Source organism: Leopardus geoffroyi, chromosome A2, assembly GCF_018350155.1.
Source record: "Leopardus geoffroyi isolate Oge1 chromosome A2, O.geoffroyi_Oge1_pat1.0, whole genome shotgun sequence".
NCBI lineage: Eukaryota > Metazoa > Chordata > Mammalia > Carnivora > Felidae > Leopardus > Leopardus geoffroyi.
Window position 1 is genome coordinate 111,121,380 of NC_059331.1, and position 20,313 is coordinate 111,141,692.

Here is a 20,313-nt window from a genome sequence, read left to right on the forward strand (position 1 = left end):
AGACCATTCCTGATTGTGTTGTATATTTTTAGATGTTACCATTGAATTATATTTATAGTATAGACTACTGAATTCCGTCTTAAATATGCAAAATACATGCATAACAACTAACCTCCCAAGCTGCGTTCCCTGCTCTGTGTTACACCTACATTGTAGCCTGTACTTAAATGGCTCTCCTAAAAGTCTTATAATGGAGCTTATTATTTGCTTTTAAAATGTAAGCACAGAGACTGCATGTGAGATGTGTGGCCCTCTGGGTGACACGTTCTGTTCTTAGCTGTACTCAAAGGTGAAGTCAGCAAACATCTGGCAAGCAGACAGGGAGTGAAACCAATAGTCTTGTGTAGGTAACTGCCCAGAGACTAGAATGAGCCAAAAGGAGTCGATGCGCCAGTCTTTATGAATGTGTTTGGTAATTTGGAGCACCAGATGTCTGCTGTGGTATTAGGTGAGGTTAAATAACTGGCTGTATCTTTAGTGTGGCTCTTGTTGTGTCCATCAGTTTTCCAGTCCCCAGAGTCCCTAGGGTCCTGTTGCTTAAGACAACTTTTAAGTATTGTCAGGAGCATTATTTGCACAGTCCTGCTTCTGTTGTTAAAATTGAAGGGGAACAAGTATCCTTAAATCTGTATCGCATTCTCTTGTGTCTTGATGAATAGTGGTTCGATGATTTTGATGTAATGGTGAAGTTATAAAACTTGTCGAATAAAGAAATGGACTTCCTCCAGTGGAGAAAAAGCTGGGCTAATAAGGTGAGAAGCTGAACCCTTTTAGTGATCTGGGAAATCACTTCATATGATAAGCCCTAGAAAATGACAGTATCTTGGATAACATAATTCACAGGCAAATTTGGTTTTGGGTGAATGGTGTCTTCCCCTGATCCGTGAAGGCATCCACCCGCTGTGGGTCTGCTCCTCTTAGATGGTGGCCCACAGTGCAGAGTATTTTCTTTTTTTTTGACCCAAATCAAAGGACTATGTTCTAGTCCTTCAGAACTCTATAATAAAACATTGGATAAATGATTCTGCAGCCAAATCGGGCAACTGCAGATTCATTAGTTCAGCCCTTCACCTTTGTTAACTCCTCTATCAATAATTTATCATGTGCCTGCATGTTCCAGGTACTGTACTAGATGTAGGCATTACTGAGATGAATACAGTATAATCCCTGAACTGAGGAGCATAGTCTTATGGTGGATAAAAGTACTTCACTAACATGAGAAGCATTATTATTATCTAGCACAAGGGGTGTTATTACAGGTACAAGATACAGTGGGAAGGGATATAGATGGGGAAGCTGACCTTTTACTTGGAGTGGCTGGTTAAGCGTTCTCATTGAAGATGGTCTTAAAGAATTTGAGCTGGAAGGTAGTGAAGAGATGATAGTACTCTTTGTAGAAAGAAGTACAAAGGCATGTAAATATGAATATGAATGATACTATACAGGAATAATCAGGACCCACAGTCCGCTGATGTGCATTAGTACAGCCATACAGGTAGTGTTCATTTTGATTATTTGGTGCCTGTGCCTCAGCAGTAGTTAACAACGTGGAACATCACCCTAGGAATAATGACAGATTGTGTGGAACCATAGGATTGTGTGAGGTAAAGAAGGAGAGAAAATGAGGTGGGAAGAAATGAATTATGAAGGAACCTGAATACCAACTAAAGAGTGTGCTGGTCGCCAAATTTTATTCGCTCACTCACTTATTCATTCAGACATTCCCTAGAGGCAGGGATACCAGATAGAAGGTCAGATAAAGAATCTAATTAAGATGAATGATTACTTGGGCCAAGGCAGCACTCATTGAAATGTAAAGGAGGGCCCAAATATGAAAGATATTTTTAAGACATTAGTGTACTGGCTTTGGTGACTATCTGTGGGAAATGCAAGAATCAGAGAAGTGAAATATAATCTGAGCTTTCCAAACTGGTAATGGAGTATCTTGTATGTAATCAATAAGAGTTTGTTGAATTGAATAGAATGTTAAGAGTAATTTTCTAGTGTTTTCCTCTAAATATAAAATCGTGGTAGAATTTCATGTTATTCTAAGGCATAAGAGAGAGAGACTATAGGCTTGATGATACTCAGTGCACTGGCACAGTAGGCTTATTTCACCAGTAAACTCTCTTCGAGTGGATGTTATGAATTGAGTCAGCTCATGGTGCCTACTCTATAGAGGAATAGTGGCTAACGGCTCCATCTAAGAAGAGAAGGACTGCAGATGAGTGTGAATGTCTTTGTAGACTGAGCTGTGCATTACAACATACCCTAAGTCTGGGAAAGATATTTTAGAGACACATAGTTTTTGTTAGCTACATAACAACAGAAGCATTGTTTTCTTGGTGGCACATTGTCTAAGATAATAGCAATTGTCCACAAGGAAAAAACTGTAATAAAAGGTCAGACTATAGTTAAAAAAACCAAGAAAGTTTGTGGTAGGACCATGAAGTCTAAGTCTAAGGAAATGAAAGCTTATAGTGTGAGAATTCATGTAGACAGACATTCATTCCAACTTTTTGATTTATTTTATTGTTTTTGTTTGTTTTTGTTTGTTTTGTTTTTTGTTTTTTTTGGGTTTTTTTTGGTGACTGAATTCAGTCTATTCAATGGCTAGATAGGTTCTTTAGTAAGGGAGACCTGTTACTTAATAAGCCATTACTGAAACTGTAATGACTAGGTAGACACAGTCTTGATATTTAAGCAGCTCTGCTCGAAGGGTCTATAATTCGTTGTGATGCTACAGAGAACACTGGGCTAGCAGTCAGAAGACCAGTTCTTCCATTTTACCACCTACATGTCTGTGAACAAATCTCTGAAATTCTCTAAGCCTCAAATTCCTCATCTGTAAAATGGGAATAATAATGGCTTATCAGTATACTCCAAAGAGCTGTTGTGAAGATCAGAGGAGATAATCCTTGTGCAAATTCTTTATGTCCTGTAAAGTCCTGGTGACTTGCCATGTTATTACTGTAGAATATGTCATACAGGTAGAATGGCTAAAGGACCTGTGGAAACAACCCTACAATGATGCTAATGAGAGCAGTGTGGCATGGGGTGATATAATGTGTTAGTGCCCTTCTTTCCCTGGCTGCATGGGCAAGCTGAGACATTGCAAGATATCACACCCTTGGACTGGTGCGCTATGCTTGTGCTATATCCCACGATATCATAGCAATAACTGACTTGTAGGCAGCTGGTCAACCTGCAGTCAGAGGTGGTCTTTTGGAAGCAAGACTCCCAGTGCCTTATTGTGGATTCACAGAGCTCAAAGAATATATTCAGGAAAAAAAAAATAACCATTCTTGGATCTCAATAGGTAAAAAATTCATAGCAGCAATTTTACTCTTGTTGTGCTTGTGTTTATCTCCTTAAATGTGCACATATATATTTTTATAGCATGAACAAATTAATGTGCAAATTAGTTGAAACTATTAATTGAAAACAAATATATTTCTATATCTGCTTGGGTAATCTGTACACACAATCAGCATTACTTGCTTTCTTTTTCTTTTTTTCATTTATCAACCCACTTGAAGGCCAGTTTCCTATTATTTCTACATTAGGCTTATTTGTAAGAATGACTAATGTACTAGGGGAAAATGTTCCCATTCTAAGAAAACAGTCTGTTTCTCTGGAGCTCATTTGGATAAAGAAGTGTAGGGAGATTAAGAATAAATTGCCCATTCTCATTGACAGGTGTTCCCTTGCTGACCACCCCTCTTTCTTTTCTAAGTAGCTAAAAACTGTCTTTTGTAAAAGGTTTATTTGTTTATCTTTGAGAGAGATAGCACTCGAGCATGAGTGGGAGAGTGGCAGAGAGAGGGAGAGAGAGAATCCCAAGCAGGCTCCACACTGTGAGTGCAGAACCTGACATGGGACTCCATCCCACGAACCGCGAGATCGTGACCTGGGCTGAAACCAAGAGTCGTGAGCTTAACCTAGTGGATCACCCAGGCACCTCTGACTTAATTTGTGTAAAATTCTGTATCAATTTTGTCCCTATAATGTGTGAATACAGTTGCTAATCTGTCGATTTTGTTGGCCATGAAGAAAGAGAAATTTATGTAGCTGATGATGCACACGTGTATGCACATGCACACACATACACAGAAGATGCATGTATGTGTAGAGGATCGATACCCCCGAAACATTTTAGGAGAGATTTTGATATGCCCACAGTTCATTTATGCAGCTATACTGTCATGATAATTTTGGTTTAATGCAATAAATGGGAACTAGGATGTATCAACATGGAAATGCACATTAATTTTCTTTATGCAGCGTTCAGATAATAAGACTTTAATAATATTAGAAGGATATGTCATGTTTAGGCATAAAAGGCTGAATGGCAGAGTGAGTAGATTACATTTTAAAAAGTTATTTACTGATATTTTAGAAGCCAAATTCATATTTCCATCTGAGATTTATTTTGCAAGTCAGGTCTAGAGCTATGAAGTCAAAACCCAACAATTATGTACGTAGCCATGAATCAGCATGTCATGGACATTTGTTATGTATGTTTGTGGGAATAAATGGCAGGTGTGTGGAAATAGAAATAACTTTTTCATTTTAGATTTGGGGATAAGTAGTAAAACTTTGGCTTTAGTATTATCACAATTAAAATTTTGGACATTATTGGCTAAATTTAGTTGTATTTGTACATATACAAGTATTTGAACAAAGTAACATAGATTAAAAAGAAGTGGTTTTTTTTTTTTTTTGAACACAGAGTAACTCTGCCACTGATGGAAGACACATTTCAGTACTGCCTCCCTCCATACTCTTAAGGTTTCCTGGTTGTTGTTTTTTGTTATTCCTAATTTAAAATCAAATTGTACATTGGGAAGCCAGAATGTATCAAGAGCATTTATGAAATGTTTCATACTGCATTGTGAAAAAGTATAACTGCCAAAATCCTCAACGTTCACATTCATTAATTTTAGTGTATAAATTCAAATCTCACTCAACTTTGTTTTTGCTTTTGCTTTATTACCTTTTAAATATGAAGTAGATGATATCTCATTTTTCTCACTCATAAAGAGAGGGGAGAGTTACAAGTACCTATTAGCATGGTTAATGTGAAAATGATATTAAATACGATGATAGGTTTAAAAGTACACTGTAACTATAAAGAACTATGCACATGGTGTCATTACTTTAAAATATGACATTGACATCTTTTCATTTAGAAGCCAATGTCAACATGTCTCTGCTGATAGAGAAATCAAAAGAGTTTTCTACTTTTCATTTTTCATTTTTTGTAGAAATATTGCTTTCTCATCAACATGGAAATTAAGATTCTTAAAACAATACTAATAAAATAAGCACATTAGCATAATTTTTAAAGAAGATTTACGAAAGTATACGTTATATTGTTACATGTATGTAGCACCAAAGATATGATGAGAAGTAACCAGCTGGACTGATAACTCTCCGCTGTTTTAGTAACTAGCCTATTTCTATGTAGAGACCATTGAAAATACTATAGGTGTTCTTGGTGATGTTATTTAGTTCTTCAAAGGAAATATGTATTTATATCCTGCTTTATACATATGGGCAAAAATAGTATAACACTTTCAAGATACTGATGGGAAAGTGAGTCCCAGTAAATATGTTGGATTCTCAAGATAAAGAGAAGTACAATTCTCAGTGTTCACAGCATTCTCTCTACAAAAATAGTCCAATTGGAATATGCTATTTTAGTAAGAAACTCATTAAGTATAACTTTAAAAGCTTCTTCTTCCTTTTCTTTTTTTTAAACTTTGACATTCCAGTAAACTGTGAGGAGAATGTCCTTCCAATTGCGTTTCCTTTGCTGAAGTGTCTAGAAGTGAGAGTACATTCAAATTGTAAGCAGAAAGTCCCTTAAATTCCTTTCCAGAAGTCCATCCTGTAAGTGCCACTCCTAGAAAGACGATGGCTGTTATTGCTTTTGGCTGGAATAAGACTGCAAAAGGTTTCAAGGAGAAATGGAAATTGTAATGGGGGTTTTCTGTCACTTGTATAGTTTATGGCCGATTTGTTCCATATTTTAGTCCATTAAAATTTTTTTCACTAAGAACTCCTGCCTCTGGAAGGAAATCTTTGACAGTGATAGTCAAGAATTCTGTGTAACGAGACCCTTGTATCCACATTCCAAAACATGTTTTCAATTTGTATAATAATGATCACAGTGAACAAATTATAGTGAACAGTAAACAGGAAACTAATTGTAATTGTGTGAAGTGCTTTTCTCCTCACAGATTCTTTCCACACCTATTATAGTATTTGGTGTTCACAATATTCCTGTGCTTTAAGGAATTTTGTTCTTTTATGGGTGAAGATTTAAGACACCAGCGAGGTTGATGTGACTGTTTCCATGGTCCAGCTGTGGCTGAGCTGAGATGCAAAGCCAGTTCTGTCTCTTTTCCTATGTAACTTGACATAACCTGTATCATACACATCTTTTTTTTTTTTTTTTTTTTTTTTACATTTTAGGTTTCTCCTCTACCAGTCTGTCCAAGACCAACACTGAAAGCGGAAGGAAGGCGGTGAATCTGCATCCCATCCCATTAGTCCTTCTCCAGATTCCCACGATGAGCTCGCCAGTGCAGCCCGGTCAGTCTGGTTCCTTCTTAAACCATTCACCAACTTTATGTGAAAGTTGTTGCTTTGTGTTGCTTCAAAGCAAGAAATTTCAGTCATGAAAGGACTTTTTTTTTTCTTTCTGACAAAGATTGGTTAATATAATGAATTTTGAATGTTGTATTCTACAGCTAATCCTCTATTACATAACCCAGTTTGCTTTCCAGGCAGTAATTTCATTTGCATTGTTATCTGAGCACTAGGCTTTAATCCTTCTGCTCCTAATGTAGCATTTGGATTGCATTTTATGACGTTATTAATATTTATTACATATGATGTTGGCATCTACTTCACACCCATAGTCTTTCTGACCTAATACATGTCTGTATGCTATTAAATTGTGCTGTGGGCTTGGGAAATCAGCTTGTGGATTTACAGTTCTCCATCTCTTTGACACACAGGAAGGATATTTCTCCTCCCTGCCCTTCTTTGCTGCCACTCCTGTTTCCTATATACATATTTAATTATAATCTCAGCACCTGCTTCCTCTGAGTCTAGTGTAATACGTTGCTCATATAGTTGTGATCAGCAGAGCCAACACCCATTCCTACAGGAACTGGGTGTCACTTTTGGAACAAACATAATCTAAGTCTCGAGAATGATGGAGTAGGGTCAGATACTACATGTTAATCATAGACACATTGTAAAAGAATTTTCTGCTTGGATAATTGTATATTCTTAAAAAAAAAACACCCTTTCCTCATATTGATGTCCTTGAGCTATCCAACTCTTGAGGTTGAAGCTAATATAATATTACTTTCAGGATTTACAAAAGGAGATCTTTTGCCAAGATTTTCACTCTGTGGTGTGCCACACCCAGATCAGCTACTGTGATATTCCACTGTCTCACCAACTTTCCCCACATCCTCAACAAGCTGCCAACTTGTATGTTGAATTTGGAACTGAACATTATTGGAGGGTATATCCATGACTGTTGATTCTAAGTGACGTAGTAAAGGTATTCCAGAGTTTTTAGTTACAATCATTATTTATAATTGGCCTTGTCTTCTGGATACACAGATGAAGAGTTACCTAAGGCCTCTTACCTCTGAGTCTTTGTGCTCCAGTGGTTCTCAAACATTAGCATGCATTAGCATCACTGGGAGGGCTTGTTAAAAATTCACCCATCCCCTTAGTATACGATTCAGCAGGTCTGAGGTGGGGCCCAACCCTTGCAAGTATTATAGGTTGCCCCAGGTGATGTTAGTATTGGCCTGGAGACTACGCTTTGGGAAGCTCTGGTCTAGCCTGCTGTACTCGTTCCTTCCTGCTCCACCCCCACCCCACAGACAGCCCTGTGTGTGAGCTACATTGCTTATCACAGTTCTGGTATACTGTATTATCCTTTCTATTAAGATGAACTTAAAATCATGTTTGCATTTTATATATGTATACATTATATTTTAAATGTATTATATATCGTGTATGTATAAATTTAATGTGTCACAATTGCATAACTTACAAAAAGTCATTTAATTTAGAACCACGATAGTTAAATATTTTTTTCTTGTGATGGGATGTTTTGATGTCATTAAAAACCATACTAAAATCGATAGGGACAAATTGGCTAAGTACAGAAGTGGCAGAAAACTTCTTCTGTTTCTGGAAATTATTGTCTAGAATTTATATAGGGGTTTGTCTTTAATTCTCTAGACCAGAAAGTAGACTTTTTATATATTAAAAAAATTGTCCTGTCCCTTTATTATCCACCACCTCGGTCATATGCTCCCCCTATTGTCACCTCTCACTCTGACTGGGAAGAGTGATGGGTAAGATTGAATGATGAGAAAATAGAATTTATGGCAGTGACTACAACTGTATCCACATGAAACATTTGAAACAGCAACTTTACCAGGATATGTAATCTTGAAATGGGCACAAAATGCAGATGCCATCATGGCTAATGAAGGATAAACTATATAGGACAAATTTGGATCCAAATTATAATTAAATTCAATGTATGAAACTCACTCACTTTTAAATAGTGCAATTTCAGTGTCTGTGTGGTTTTTATTTAGCATCTTTCTAACACATTTAGACCTGGACCCACTTATTTTTAATGAGAAACACATAATCCCATTAACAGCACTATTTTAAGTGGTTAAATTCCCAGTTTAGGCCATCAAAGGCTATTTAAAGGTAACTAGCTTGCAGTGAATACAGAAATATCTTGACAACCTTAGTTAAAGAAGAGAATCAATACAATAAGAAATATTTAAAATTTTTCCAAGCCTAAAGGAAAGTAGACCACATAACAGGAAGATAAACAGGTGGGAAATTTTATGCTTAATGTGAACTATGGGTACCTTAGAGAATTTCTCAGGTAGGTCCATATTACATCTAATTTTGTTCTAAAAGTAATGTTTTTTTTTTGGAAGGTTGGTGTAAGGGTGATAATAGTCTTAGTTTTCTCACCTTATGTGGAACAGGGTGAGATTTTTGTTGCTTTTGAGATAACTGCTTAAGAGATAAAGTATATTGGGCAAGAAAGCTATAGAAATGGTATTTATATGTAGGAGCTGATGGCCAGAAGTAACATTTACTGAACTTTGTGTGGTAAAAGAGAGAAGTAAAACGTAGAGTGCTTGTACCTAACTCCTCCTGAGGGAGAAGAAACATGATTAAAGGGGATTTGAGGTTAAATAGAAGTCTTACTGTACACCCAGCATAGGTGTTTGTTTCATAGAAAGTGGATATGAATCCTTGCTTCAAGGTGCATATGGAGAAGGAGGGAATAGTATGTGTAGGTCAACTTTTTTCTGCTCAAGATGATAACAACTTGTAACATTTTTTTTTTTTTAATTCAGAGCTTCTATGTGTAAAGGTACTGTAATACATAATATGGGCAAATACATTGGGCTCTCTTTCAAAAAACATAAAGTAAAATAATACCAAATACTTTGATTAATTCCATATATACCTGATACAGCTTATAACTGGTAATATTTGACAACTGAAATCAGCATACCCTTCCCCCCCGCCAAGAATATTGGTTTTATAATATGAAAATATCCTTTGAGACTGCTGTTTGAATGAGGAAGTTCTTGCCAGCCATGGTAATTGTTCAGTTAGGAGAAGGGAAAAAGTGGGTGATAAATAAGACAACTATTGACTGAAGCTCATTAAAATTTCCTTGTGTACTTTTCTTATAAATGCTCTGCTCTGTTGAGAGCAGCACTATCGAGAGGCCTCGGTCAGTTCTGTTTGGGAAATTTTTATGAATGAAATCTGAATTGAGGAAAGTCATAGCAAGTGGGCCAGGTGGGTTGGAGTCTTTTCTATTTGTTACAAATGCAAACTATGATCAGAGACCTGAAATGCACTTTGCGTATATAAGGAAAATGTTCTGGCCACAGACATGAAAAAATTCTCCTGCTATCATTAGCCTGTATCTTTTGGTGCCATATATATTCTGCTGGTGAGAAATAACCTAATCTTTTGACTTAGAAAAAGTGTTTTTCTTACATCTCATTAAAAAAAAAAAAAGCGCTATCTAAAAAGAGACTTAAATTGGCCTGAGGCAATCACCATCCATTTGTTTTGCTTTTGTTCTGCAAAGGGCTCTAAGGAGTTATTGTGCACCAGAAAAATAGCCTCACTCTGGTTATTCTAGAAATTCTTTAATAGTCAGTGTTTTGGACAAAGTATTTATGTTTGTCTTGAAAATTGGTTCTGGGATAGTATGCATTCTTGTTTTCCCCGTAAAACTTCTCCATCCATGTTCAATTATAGTTGATATCAAGTACTAAATATTACTGTCTTGATCATGTATTCAGTCAAACAATAAGTGCTGATTTTTGAATATAGAATTCGCTAGCTTTTATTTTAATCCTGGTGCCTCAATAATGTTCTAAGTTAGAGCAGTGTGTATTGCTTTTGGGCACTGAGGAGCCTGCAGGGAGGGCAGACTGGATAAGATTGGCAGCTAGCTGCTGCACTTGGGATAGTCAATCATTCACATTTCATTAAGCATCCATTTTGTGCCAAGTGGTGTGTTCTTCACTAGGGACGCAAAGAGTACTAAATTATGGTTTCTACCCTTATAGACAGCATCCTTTAGTGGAGAGACAGAAGAATGAGTAGTTTGGGTCCGTTCAGTGTGTTAAAGTATTTTAATAAATGTAGGATCAGAAATTAATTTCTTCTGTATAGCAGTATGGATGCCATTTATAGTAATTTATTTTTCATCAGGATTGCCAAATCTCAGAAGGAAAGACTTTAGGTCTCATCCAATCTAGAGTTTCCCAACCATGTCAGGTAGTAAAAGTCACATGGGGCTCTTGTTATAAATATGGATTCTCAGACTCCTCCCCTAAAGAGAATTATGTAGTCAGCTTGCGGGGAGGGTACCAGATAACAGATTTCATAGTGCTCTTCACTGTGACTTGGCAAAATGCAGAAATGTTTTTTTTTTTTAAGTTTATTTATTTAATTTGAGAGGGAAAGTGAGCAGGGGAAGGGCAGAGAGAGAGAGGGGAGAAAGAATTCCAAGTAGGTTCTGCACTGTAAGCACAGAGCTCAACATGGGGCTTGAACTCACAAACTGAGAGTTCATGACCTGAGCCGAAACCAAGAGTCGGACACTTGACCTATTGGGCCACCCAGACGCCCCCCAGGAATGTTTTTTAATCTGTCTAACAAGCACTAGTAATTCTCATTTTGAGACTCTAGAAAAACAAAAAATACATCATTAAATCCTATCTCAATAGAGGTATTTCTCTTGTGAGCTAATATATAACTCAGTTATTTTGCTTTCTGCCAAATGAAAAGCTAGTGCTATTGAAAATTAGAGGAGGTAATCATTTGTGGAGAAATTCTGAAGGCTTCTATGCATTCTCTGCTCTCTAGGCCATCCTGTTTTTATGTGGAGGTGAAGCAAAGATATTCTTATAGAGAGAGTGCATTTCCCCCCCACCCATCATATTTCTACCTATTTTAAACCAGATCATATTTTCAGGATGATCTCAAGAATACAGAAGACATGATGTGAGCCTGGACATTTTTTTTTTTTTTTAATTTTTTTTTTTTCAACGTTTATTTATTTTTGGGACAGAGAGAGACAGAGTATGAACGGGGGAGGGGCAGAGAGAGAGGGAGACACAGAATCGGAAACAGGCTCCAGGCTCTGAGCCATCAGCCCAGAGCCTGACGCGGGGCTCCAACTCACGGACCCCGAGATCGTGACCTGGCTGAAGTCGGACGCTTAACCGACTGCGCCACCCAGGCGCCCCCTAGCCTGGACATTTTTAAGAGTAAATAAGATAGGCTGAATCAACCCTAGAATGATTCTACCTTTTACTTTTGATGGATCTATTTTGTATAATGCAGTTTTGATGAAAATGTACCCAAAGAAGTTTTGAAACAAAGAACACAACATACATGATGCCTCTTTATATTGGGCAATGCTGTGGCCTGATGGGCATCTAGGTGAGCCTGGATAGTAGAGATACTCTAGCTGTATTGCAGCATCCTATAACCTTAGTTTTCAAAGCCCATTGCATAAAGGTAGGTAATTTCTCTTTTCTTCACCATTGTGAAGACACTTCTAATGCATATGGAGTGAGAGGGCCAGGATTGTCTAAACAGAAGTTAAAGGTTTTGTGGAAAGATCTTATATTCTATTCCTTTTCTGATTGGCATATCTTAGGCAAAAATTAGCTGAGTTTTCCCTGCCTGCCTCTGTTTTGCTAAAGAGCTGAATTCTCTTATAGAAATGTGGTGGGTTTAACTAATGATCAAAAAGTTCTTTGAAATATAAATTGTTATGGAAATGCTAAGTAGTATAAACAATTTGAGGGCAAGCATTAATAAAAGCTTCACTGCAAGCATTTTTAAAGAGGACTAATAAAAGTTTCACGGTTCAATTAATACAGCACAACATTGGGTTTTCTAGAAGCATATGGGGCCCAGAAGGCCTGCCCCTGTTTTTAAAATTTACGAACTCTTTAATGATTCACCACTTTTACTCTAGTGTATCACCCACTGTGGTGCCATTTAGTCATTAAGTAGGAAACTAAAACCAGGACAAAGCTGCAAACAAATATCAAAATGTCCAAGTGGGTATTTTTTTCTTCAGTTTGTTCACAATATGTTACCATAAAAAATGAATGGTAAATGAAATAGAGTCATAGGACAAATCAAGTAGGTTAAGGCTTCCCCTGATAAGTCTGATAAGCTTTTTAATGAAATACAGGTGAAATCTCATTACAATAAACTCTGTGTAACTAAAATATTTTCAGGCGCCCAGCTAATTATTTATTTCAAAGTTGTGATCAAGATAAATATTCTAAGATAATCAAATCAGTCTCTTCAAGTTTTGTAGCAGAATTTGATTAGAGTACAGTATTGATAGGAGATAATGAACGTTAAATTTGTTAAATATTATTTTGGATTTTCTTTTACTACTTTAACTTCACAGTTATGTGACTCATTCTTTTGCTATTGCTAAGTCTAAACTTCTCAATCTGATATTCAAGTTTGAAACAAACCAGATAGATTTTATTTATTCTTCAGTTCCTGAGGGACAGTGCTTGAAACGTGAGGCACAAATCTTTTACCAAAATATTCAGTTTAAATTTATTTTGCACATGTATTTCTTCTCAACTTTACTTTTCACAATTACTTTTGATAGGTAATTCAGTTTATATATTTATTGTGTTCATTACTATAACACTACCAAAAAACTCCTCATAATGTAGTTCAAACAGAAAAGAAGGCTGTTTCTTCCTCACTCAAAGACTAAAAAGACTTTCCTGAGTGGTAGGCTCTTCTTTTGTAGTGGCTATGGAGGCCCCAGATGGTTGCTGTCTTGTGACTTTTCTTTCTTCTCCTTGTGGATTCCAAGGTTAGTATACATCTCTCCGTCAAGCTGATGGAAGGAAAATGGAAGAGGTGGGTTTATGTGGGACGTTTCCATAGGCACACCCACATTTCTTTGGATATAATTTAGTTACATGACCATACCTAACTGCAAAGGAGGCTGAGAAAAGCAGGCTAGCAGTGGTCCAGGAAGAGTAGGAAACAAGTTCGGTGAATAGCTGGTCAGTCTCTCCCACATTTATTGTGAGCATTTATAGCTGGGAGTAAAAATATGGTAGTGCTTATAAGAGGTAGGAGTATTTCATAATGTACTCTTGATTATACCAATTATTAAAGAGTTAAATAAGGTTCTTTCAAAGAGGTAGAAACATATTGAAATCAGGGCAAATCATTTTCTAAGAGATTCTTCAGTAAGCCTTTCATTAGGAATCATGTGAAATAGTGAAGCAGTGTAGCTATTAGTAAATTCAAGTTCTGATTAGTGGAAACTTCCCAGAAAGTGGGAATAATATGTATAATATAGAATATTATGTGTCCTTAATTAGTATACAAAAGTCGTATCAGTGGCAGTTGAAGGCTGTCTGCCAAAAATAAATAAATAAATAAATAAATAAATAAATAAATAAATAAATAAATAAGTAAGTAAATAAAAGTCATGTCAGCTTATCTGAAATTACAGTTACATCTACTGAGGAAGAAGTAACTTAATATTCACAATTCTTATGTTTGCTGTCTATTGCATATTGGCATCACATTAAAAATTTTTTTTAACATTTACTTATTTTTTGAGAGATGGAGACAGAGCTTGAGCAGAGGAGAGACAGAGAAAGAGAGGGAGACCCAGAATCCAAAGCAGGCTCCAGGCTCTGAGCTGTCAGCACAGAGTCTGACGTGTGGCTCGAACTCACAAACTGCGAGATCATGACCTGAGCCTAGGTCAGACACTTAACTGACTGAGCCACCAGGTGTCCAGCATAACATTTTTAAACACCTTCAGGATTTCACACATTATGTTGAAAATCTAGGTCAAATAGACAGTGGTTGATAAACACTTGTTTTACAGTGAATGCAATTATAAAATTGCTAGGCTTCATTTTATTGAAGATCCAGTGGCAAATTTTAGTACCTTGGCAAAACAAATGGGCAGCCTTTTGTTTATAACTGTATGTGGACCTTTGCAGATTTTTTTTCTATATCCGTTAGGGTTTGCTGTTAATAATATCAAAGTTGTGGGTGTGTACATGTGTGTGTGCGTGTGTGTGAGTGTGATTGTTTTGCAATATTGTAATAAGTGTCAGGAAATACAGAGGTATGTAGAACCATCTAAACTCCACTAAAAATACTCAAATGCTTTAGTTTCTATGGTTTTATATATATTTAATTTTTATCTGTTATCTTTTGAGAATGTTAATGTATAACAGTCTTCTCCACTTGTAATTTATTACTTATAATTTGTTATAGGATTAGAAAGCAAAGAATTGTGTCAAATAAAATGTTAGTGAGCTAAGAATAAGTTCTGAAGAAATTAAAAAATTCTTTGTTATGAGCAAAATATATATGTTTGTTTTTTCTTACATACTGTAATTACATTTTAATTGTCTCCCATCCCCCTTATTTTCTTGTTTTCTTTCTGCCTTTGCTATATAGTTTTTTACAAATTCTAAGTTTCTAATAGGTGAGCCATTATTATGGCTTTGATTTTGTCATGTTTATCCTTGCAAATTATGATCAATACCTTTTATCCACACATGTCTCATGTGTTGATTTTAAGTTGCTTCAGAGTTACTTAAATACCCCAAAGGAGAGACTCATGACATACTATCGGTGAGTATTTCCTTAAACTCTTAAATCGATTTACTGAGAATAGAAGAATTCTGAGATAGTCTGTGAAATTGTTGTGAGTCTTTTTTCATGCTAACTTTCTGACATTTGATTGTGTAAGACTCTTTGCTCTTATGATGGATGGGTTGCTCCGTAGTTAGCACTGCATAATTAACCTTTCCTTCCAGGCTCTTAACTTCTAAGAAGACTTTATATTGGTTTCATAGTTCCACTGGCAACTGGCCTAACTGGGGAATTTCCTTTGAAGTTGGAATTTGGCCTAATAATTTTTCCCACTTTGGAATTCTGTGAGTCCTAAGAGAGGGCAGATAATCATAGGGGCACATATGCAGGCATTCATCCTGTAACCTTCACCTCAGAGGAGATTGTTCTTCAGAAAGAAACACTGAGCATGTTTGGATTTTCTGAGAATGTAAGCGAGTTTAACAAAAGCTGGTGGTGACACCTGGATCTGTTGTTACTGAAAAGGTTACTTGATTACCTCGCCTATGTTTTTCTGGTTTTGAGATTCTGAGACTCAGAATCTTTTTGCAGAGCTAAGACTGCTGTACAAATGGGCAAAGACAGAACGGTATCTAGAACTCCTCTTTTGGAATCTCTATCTGGTTGGAAAAAATATAGAAAGTCATTGTAGTTACTTGTTTGGTTTGTCACTGGGATCCCCCAATATCTGCCCAGTGTGTTCATGGATGGGGACTTATGGGGAATGTTACTGTCATTCAGCGAATATTGTCTTTTGTAGTAAATTATTAACCCAGTGATTATGAAGTAATTCTTCCTGAAAACCTGTCTTCTCTGCTTATATGTTGTATTAAAAGAAATATTATAATTAGGGATATTTTGAAAACTACTTTAAGAAAATAAAAGCACACAGCTATGAAAATTGTTTTTAGGTGGTTTTTATGTTATTTTTGAACGTATCTGTATCTTTGTGCCTATAATATGGTGCTTCATTTTTAATGGAGAATTTAATATATCTTATTTTGGCTTTATGTTTAAAGTGAAACAATCTATTGGAAAACAGATTTTAAAGGTATTAGTATTTCAGTGAAAGGAGCTGAAAATTAGAAAAAGTCAGGAAGCCAATTATAGAAAGAAGAAAAATAATACATATGATAACTTGTGTTGGATAATGTGTGCTACTGGATTTCTGAATTTCAATAAAATATGTCAAAGTAGAGTTCATTTTCCCTTCTGTTGGGAGAACTGATAATCCGCCTCCCCATCTGCCTTCTTACCTTTCTTAGTTGTCTTTCTTTCATATTCTTTTCTCCTGCCTAACTCCCAAGAAGGATTTGGGATTTATATAATATGTTTTAAAAAATAAAATACATGACGAGGAAATGAAAGAAAAGAAGGGAGATTAGATAAAGCAAATGTCCTTGGTATATATACTCAAGTTCTGTAAAGTTGCTAGAGAAGTAGATTTGGCTTTGAACTTCTTGGTAGCAAGTCTTTTTTCTACTATGAGATGACTCTCCTTCAGCCAAACTGATTAAGTCACCTCCCTGTTTGAAAAATGTCAGAGACTGTCTATAGCCTCTACCTGAGGGACACAAGGACCCCACACCCTTTTCTTGTTAGTCTTTCTTTTCCTCCTCCATGCACCACGAGCCTGTTTTGGTCACCACATGAAGCTATGTGCCTTCCCCGGTTCCTGCTTTTCTGCCTGTAGACCTTTGGGTGTGACTTTCTCACTGTTGGGAGTGCCCTCCCCTTCATACCAACACACCTCCAGTCCTTGGGAAATTTCTTTATTTATTATTCAAGGCATGCCTCTGTTTCATTCTTCTGTAAAGCCTTCCTTGGTGATCCTGGGCTTCTCTGATACCTGTTACCTCATTGGAAAAGGAACTTATCTCCTATAGCTGGGGGGTTTTCTTAGTCATAGCTTAGTAATAAACTAAGCTCTTTGAAAGCAAGAGACATCTTTCTAAGTTTTTTTTTAAATGTAAAACAATTGGTTATTTGACTCATGGTTCCTTGATTAGCTAATATGTTGCCTAGCACATAAAAGGAGCCAAATAAGTGAAGAAAAAGGATATTTTGTGAGGAGGCTGATAAACTATCTGTGGAGTGAGGGGAAACAGTTGAAAATATCTCAGCAAAACCAAGGTGCTTGATCTCTGTGGTAAATCATGCCCCCTACCTTTGTTTCTTCTTATTTATTCTTTTGTTGACTTTCTGTTCTTTTAACTTCTTCATGACGGTTTTGAGCTGTTCTTTTGCCTCTGTTTAGGTGCTACCCATTGAAATTTTTTGTGTCCCTCTAGGGTGTCTTGTCTATTCCTTAAACAATAAACGGTGCAAGAGGGTGGTTATCCTTTGCAAGAACTGTGGCCACATACTGAGTTCCCTAAATGTTAAGTCCAAGTTTGGAGCTGCTGTAGCTAGTAGTAGAAAGCCGACCTACCAGCCTTTTGCCTTTTGGTAACTTGAACTCTCCCTGTTTCAATACTTACAAGCTACCTCCCACCCCATTAAAAAAATGCACACTGTAGGTAAGAACAGAGGAAGGAGTAAAAGTATTTTCAATTGTGGTTAAGCAGCAAATTGTTTTAAGTTGAATTCATTGGTCCAACACCATTTAAACCTTTAAAGTTTTATTTGTTTATTTATTTTGAGAGAGGGACAGTGCAAGTTGGGAAGGGGCAGAGAGAGAGGGAGAGAGAGAGAGAGAAATCCCAAAAGGGAGAGAGAGAGAAAGAGAGAGAGAGAGAGACAGAGAGAGAGAGAGAGAGAGAGAGAATCCCAAGCAGGCTCTGCACTGCCAGCGCAGAGCCCAATGTGTAGCTCAAAGGAACAAAACTGTGAGATCATGACCTGAGCTGAAACCAAGAGTCAGATGCTTAACTGACTGAGCCACCCAGGTGCCCCAAACTTTTAAAAATTAATGCATTTTTGAGGTGCCTGGGTGGCTTAGTTAAGCATCCAACTTTGGCTCAGGTCACGATTTCACGGTTCATGGATTTGAGCCCCACATCCTGCTCTGTGCTGACAGCTCGGAGCCTTTAGCCAGCTTCAGATTCTCTGTCTCCTTTTCTCTGTGCCCCTGCCCTGCTCATGTTCCGTCTGTCTCTCTTTATCTCAAAAATAAGTAAGAATTAAAAAATTTAAAAAATGGATGCATTCTTTGCAGACTGTATTATTAACAGTAGTAACATTTTTCTGAGGAACTTCCATGAAATATGTATAAAGGAAAACAGCTGGTTTAAAATTTATGACATTTTGATCTCTGTGTTTTCATTTCTTCTCATTTAAATTGATGAACTCATAAGCACTTTAATATGATAGTTGAAGTCTTCATAAAAATTAAATTAGGTTCCTAAATTTTCTGTGTGTCCCCATTAAAGTTGTGTTTTGGCTTTATTATTTGCCACTGTTGCAGCATGATATTGGATAGATGGGGTGATCTCTTCCACTGGCATATATGTAGTCATATGGGGTTCCTTTGATATCTGCCCAGGAAGTTCATTACTCTAAAGCTCATGGAAAGAACAGATGTGGAATAGGCAAGTACTGCATATCTTTCACTCACAGCTCTCTGGGGAACCTCTTTGGGTAGGCTCTTGTTTGTCACGCACAAAAGAAGTATGTCTTTACCCTGAGTGATGCAATGGTCCAACCTCCTGTGGGGTAACATCCACTGACAATAACGCCATAACCCATTAGTTGATTGCAAACTCCCTGAATCCATAGGGATTTGCCCCAGTCTAAATGAGTGACTAATTCTTAAACTACACGGCAAACCTGAGGTCCTTGGGGAATTGGGACATGTTAAGGTTGGATTGTTTATTTTGCTTGTTATAACTGTAGGATCATTATGGATATGTTTACATCCTGCTGTCGTTGTATGTTCTTAACCAATATACGAGGTAAAGAGGTTTAGTCTTTTTGCTTCTGCTTTCCTTCTGTTCTTTGTCATCCTACCTCCACCCCATAAAAAAAGTGTCCACACTCATCAGATCTAAGGGAATCTATATCTTTTGCTTTGAATACTTTGTTACCTTATCTGTTACTGAGAAATTATACAAATGCATATTTGAGATTATTAGTAAAAGCCCACGGGCTTAAAACATAAGCTCTGGAAACAAGTGTTACCTGTCATCTATCTGCTGTTCACTAGATCTCCCTTTGTCCCAGTTTCTTTATTTGGAAGATATGTAATGAATTTGTTATATCAATATATAAAAGATATAATTGTAAAAGAGATACTAAAGCATTTAGTGTTCATTTAGAGTTAGTATATACAAATTTGTGCTTTTGTCTCAACTGTGACCTGTAACTATCCTTTTGTGAATGTCACTCTAAATACCCACGTCTGTAGGTCTTTTCACACTGGTGACAAAACCATCATTTCCACATTCTATCACAATTTCTAGTTGTGTCTGTCACTTGCTCAAAAGCTTGTTCACTTTTGAGCAAATGGAATTATGCCATCCCTCTTTTTTATTATATATTGGCCTCCTACTCTGTCCCACCTCCAATAAATGATTGTGTTGCCTTGCTTCACCTTTTGGTGTGTTTTTACACCATTTGCCATGCTGGCATTCTTGTGTGCCTCCCTCTGAATCTGTTCTTTGCCTCTTCTAACTTCTGGTGCCTTAGTTTGTGCAATTATCACTCCAATCTCTGCCTTTCTGTTCACATTGCCTTCTCTGTGTATGTCTAATCTCCCTTTAATAAGGATGTATATGATTGCATTTAGGGCCCACCTGGGTAATCCAGGATAATCTTTCCATCTCAAAATCATTAATCACAATTGCAAAGTCCTTTTTTTTTTAACATATGAGATAAAATTCACAGGTTCCAGGGATGAAAATGTGGGTATCTTTTGAGGGGTCATTATTCAACCTACCCTACACACCTGACTGAAATAATGTCTCAAATCCTTCCATTTCATAATTTCTGTTCATGAATTTGCTCATTCACTCACCCATTCACCAGACTTTTATTTCATGCCCACTGTATGCCAAACACTGTCCGAGATGTTAGGAATAACACCCTGACCATACTTTTAATTAC

The 20,313-nt window shown here is 36.8% G+C and overlaps 1 protein-coding gene across 7 annotated transcripts in view; it reads left to right on the forward strand.

Moving 5' to 3' along the window:
• Nucleotides 1-20,313, forward strand: part of HDAC9 (histone deacetylase 9) — a 944,501-nt gene that overhangs the window by 64,030 nt on the left and 860,158 nt on the right. For all 7 annotated transcript variants that reach the window (XM_045495014.1, XM_045495020.1, XM_045495015.1 and 4 more), the window contains exon 2: nt 6,481-6,600. In XM_045495014.1, coding sequence (XP_045350970.1) covers nt 6,579-6,600 — 22 coding nt within the window. In that variant the 5' untranslated portion in view covers nt 6,481-6,578. The remainder of the gene's footprint in view (nt 1-6,480; nt 6,601-20,313) is intronic.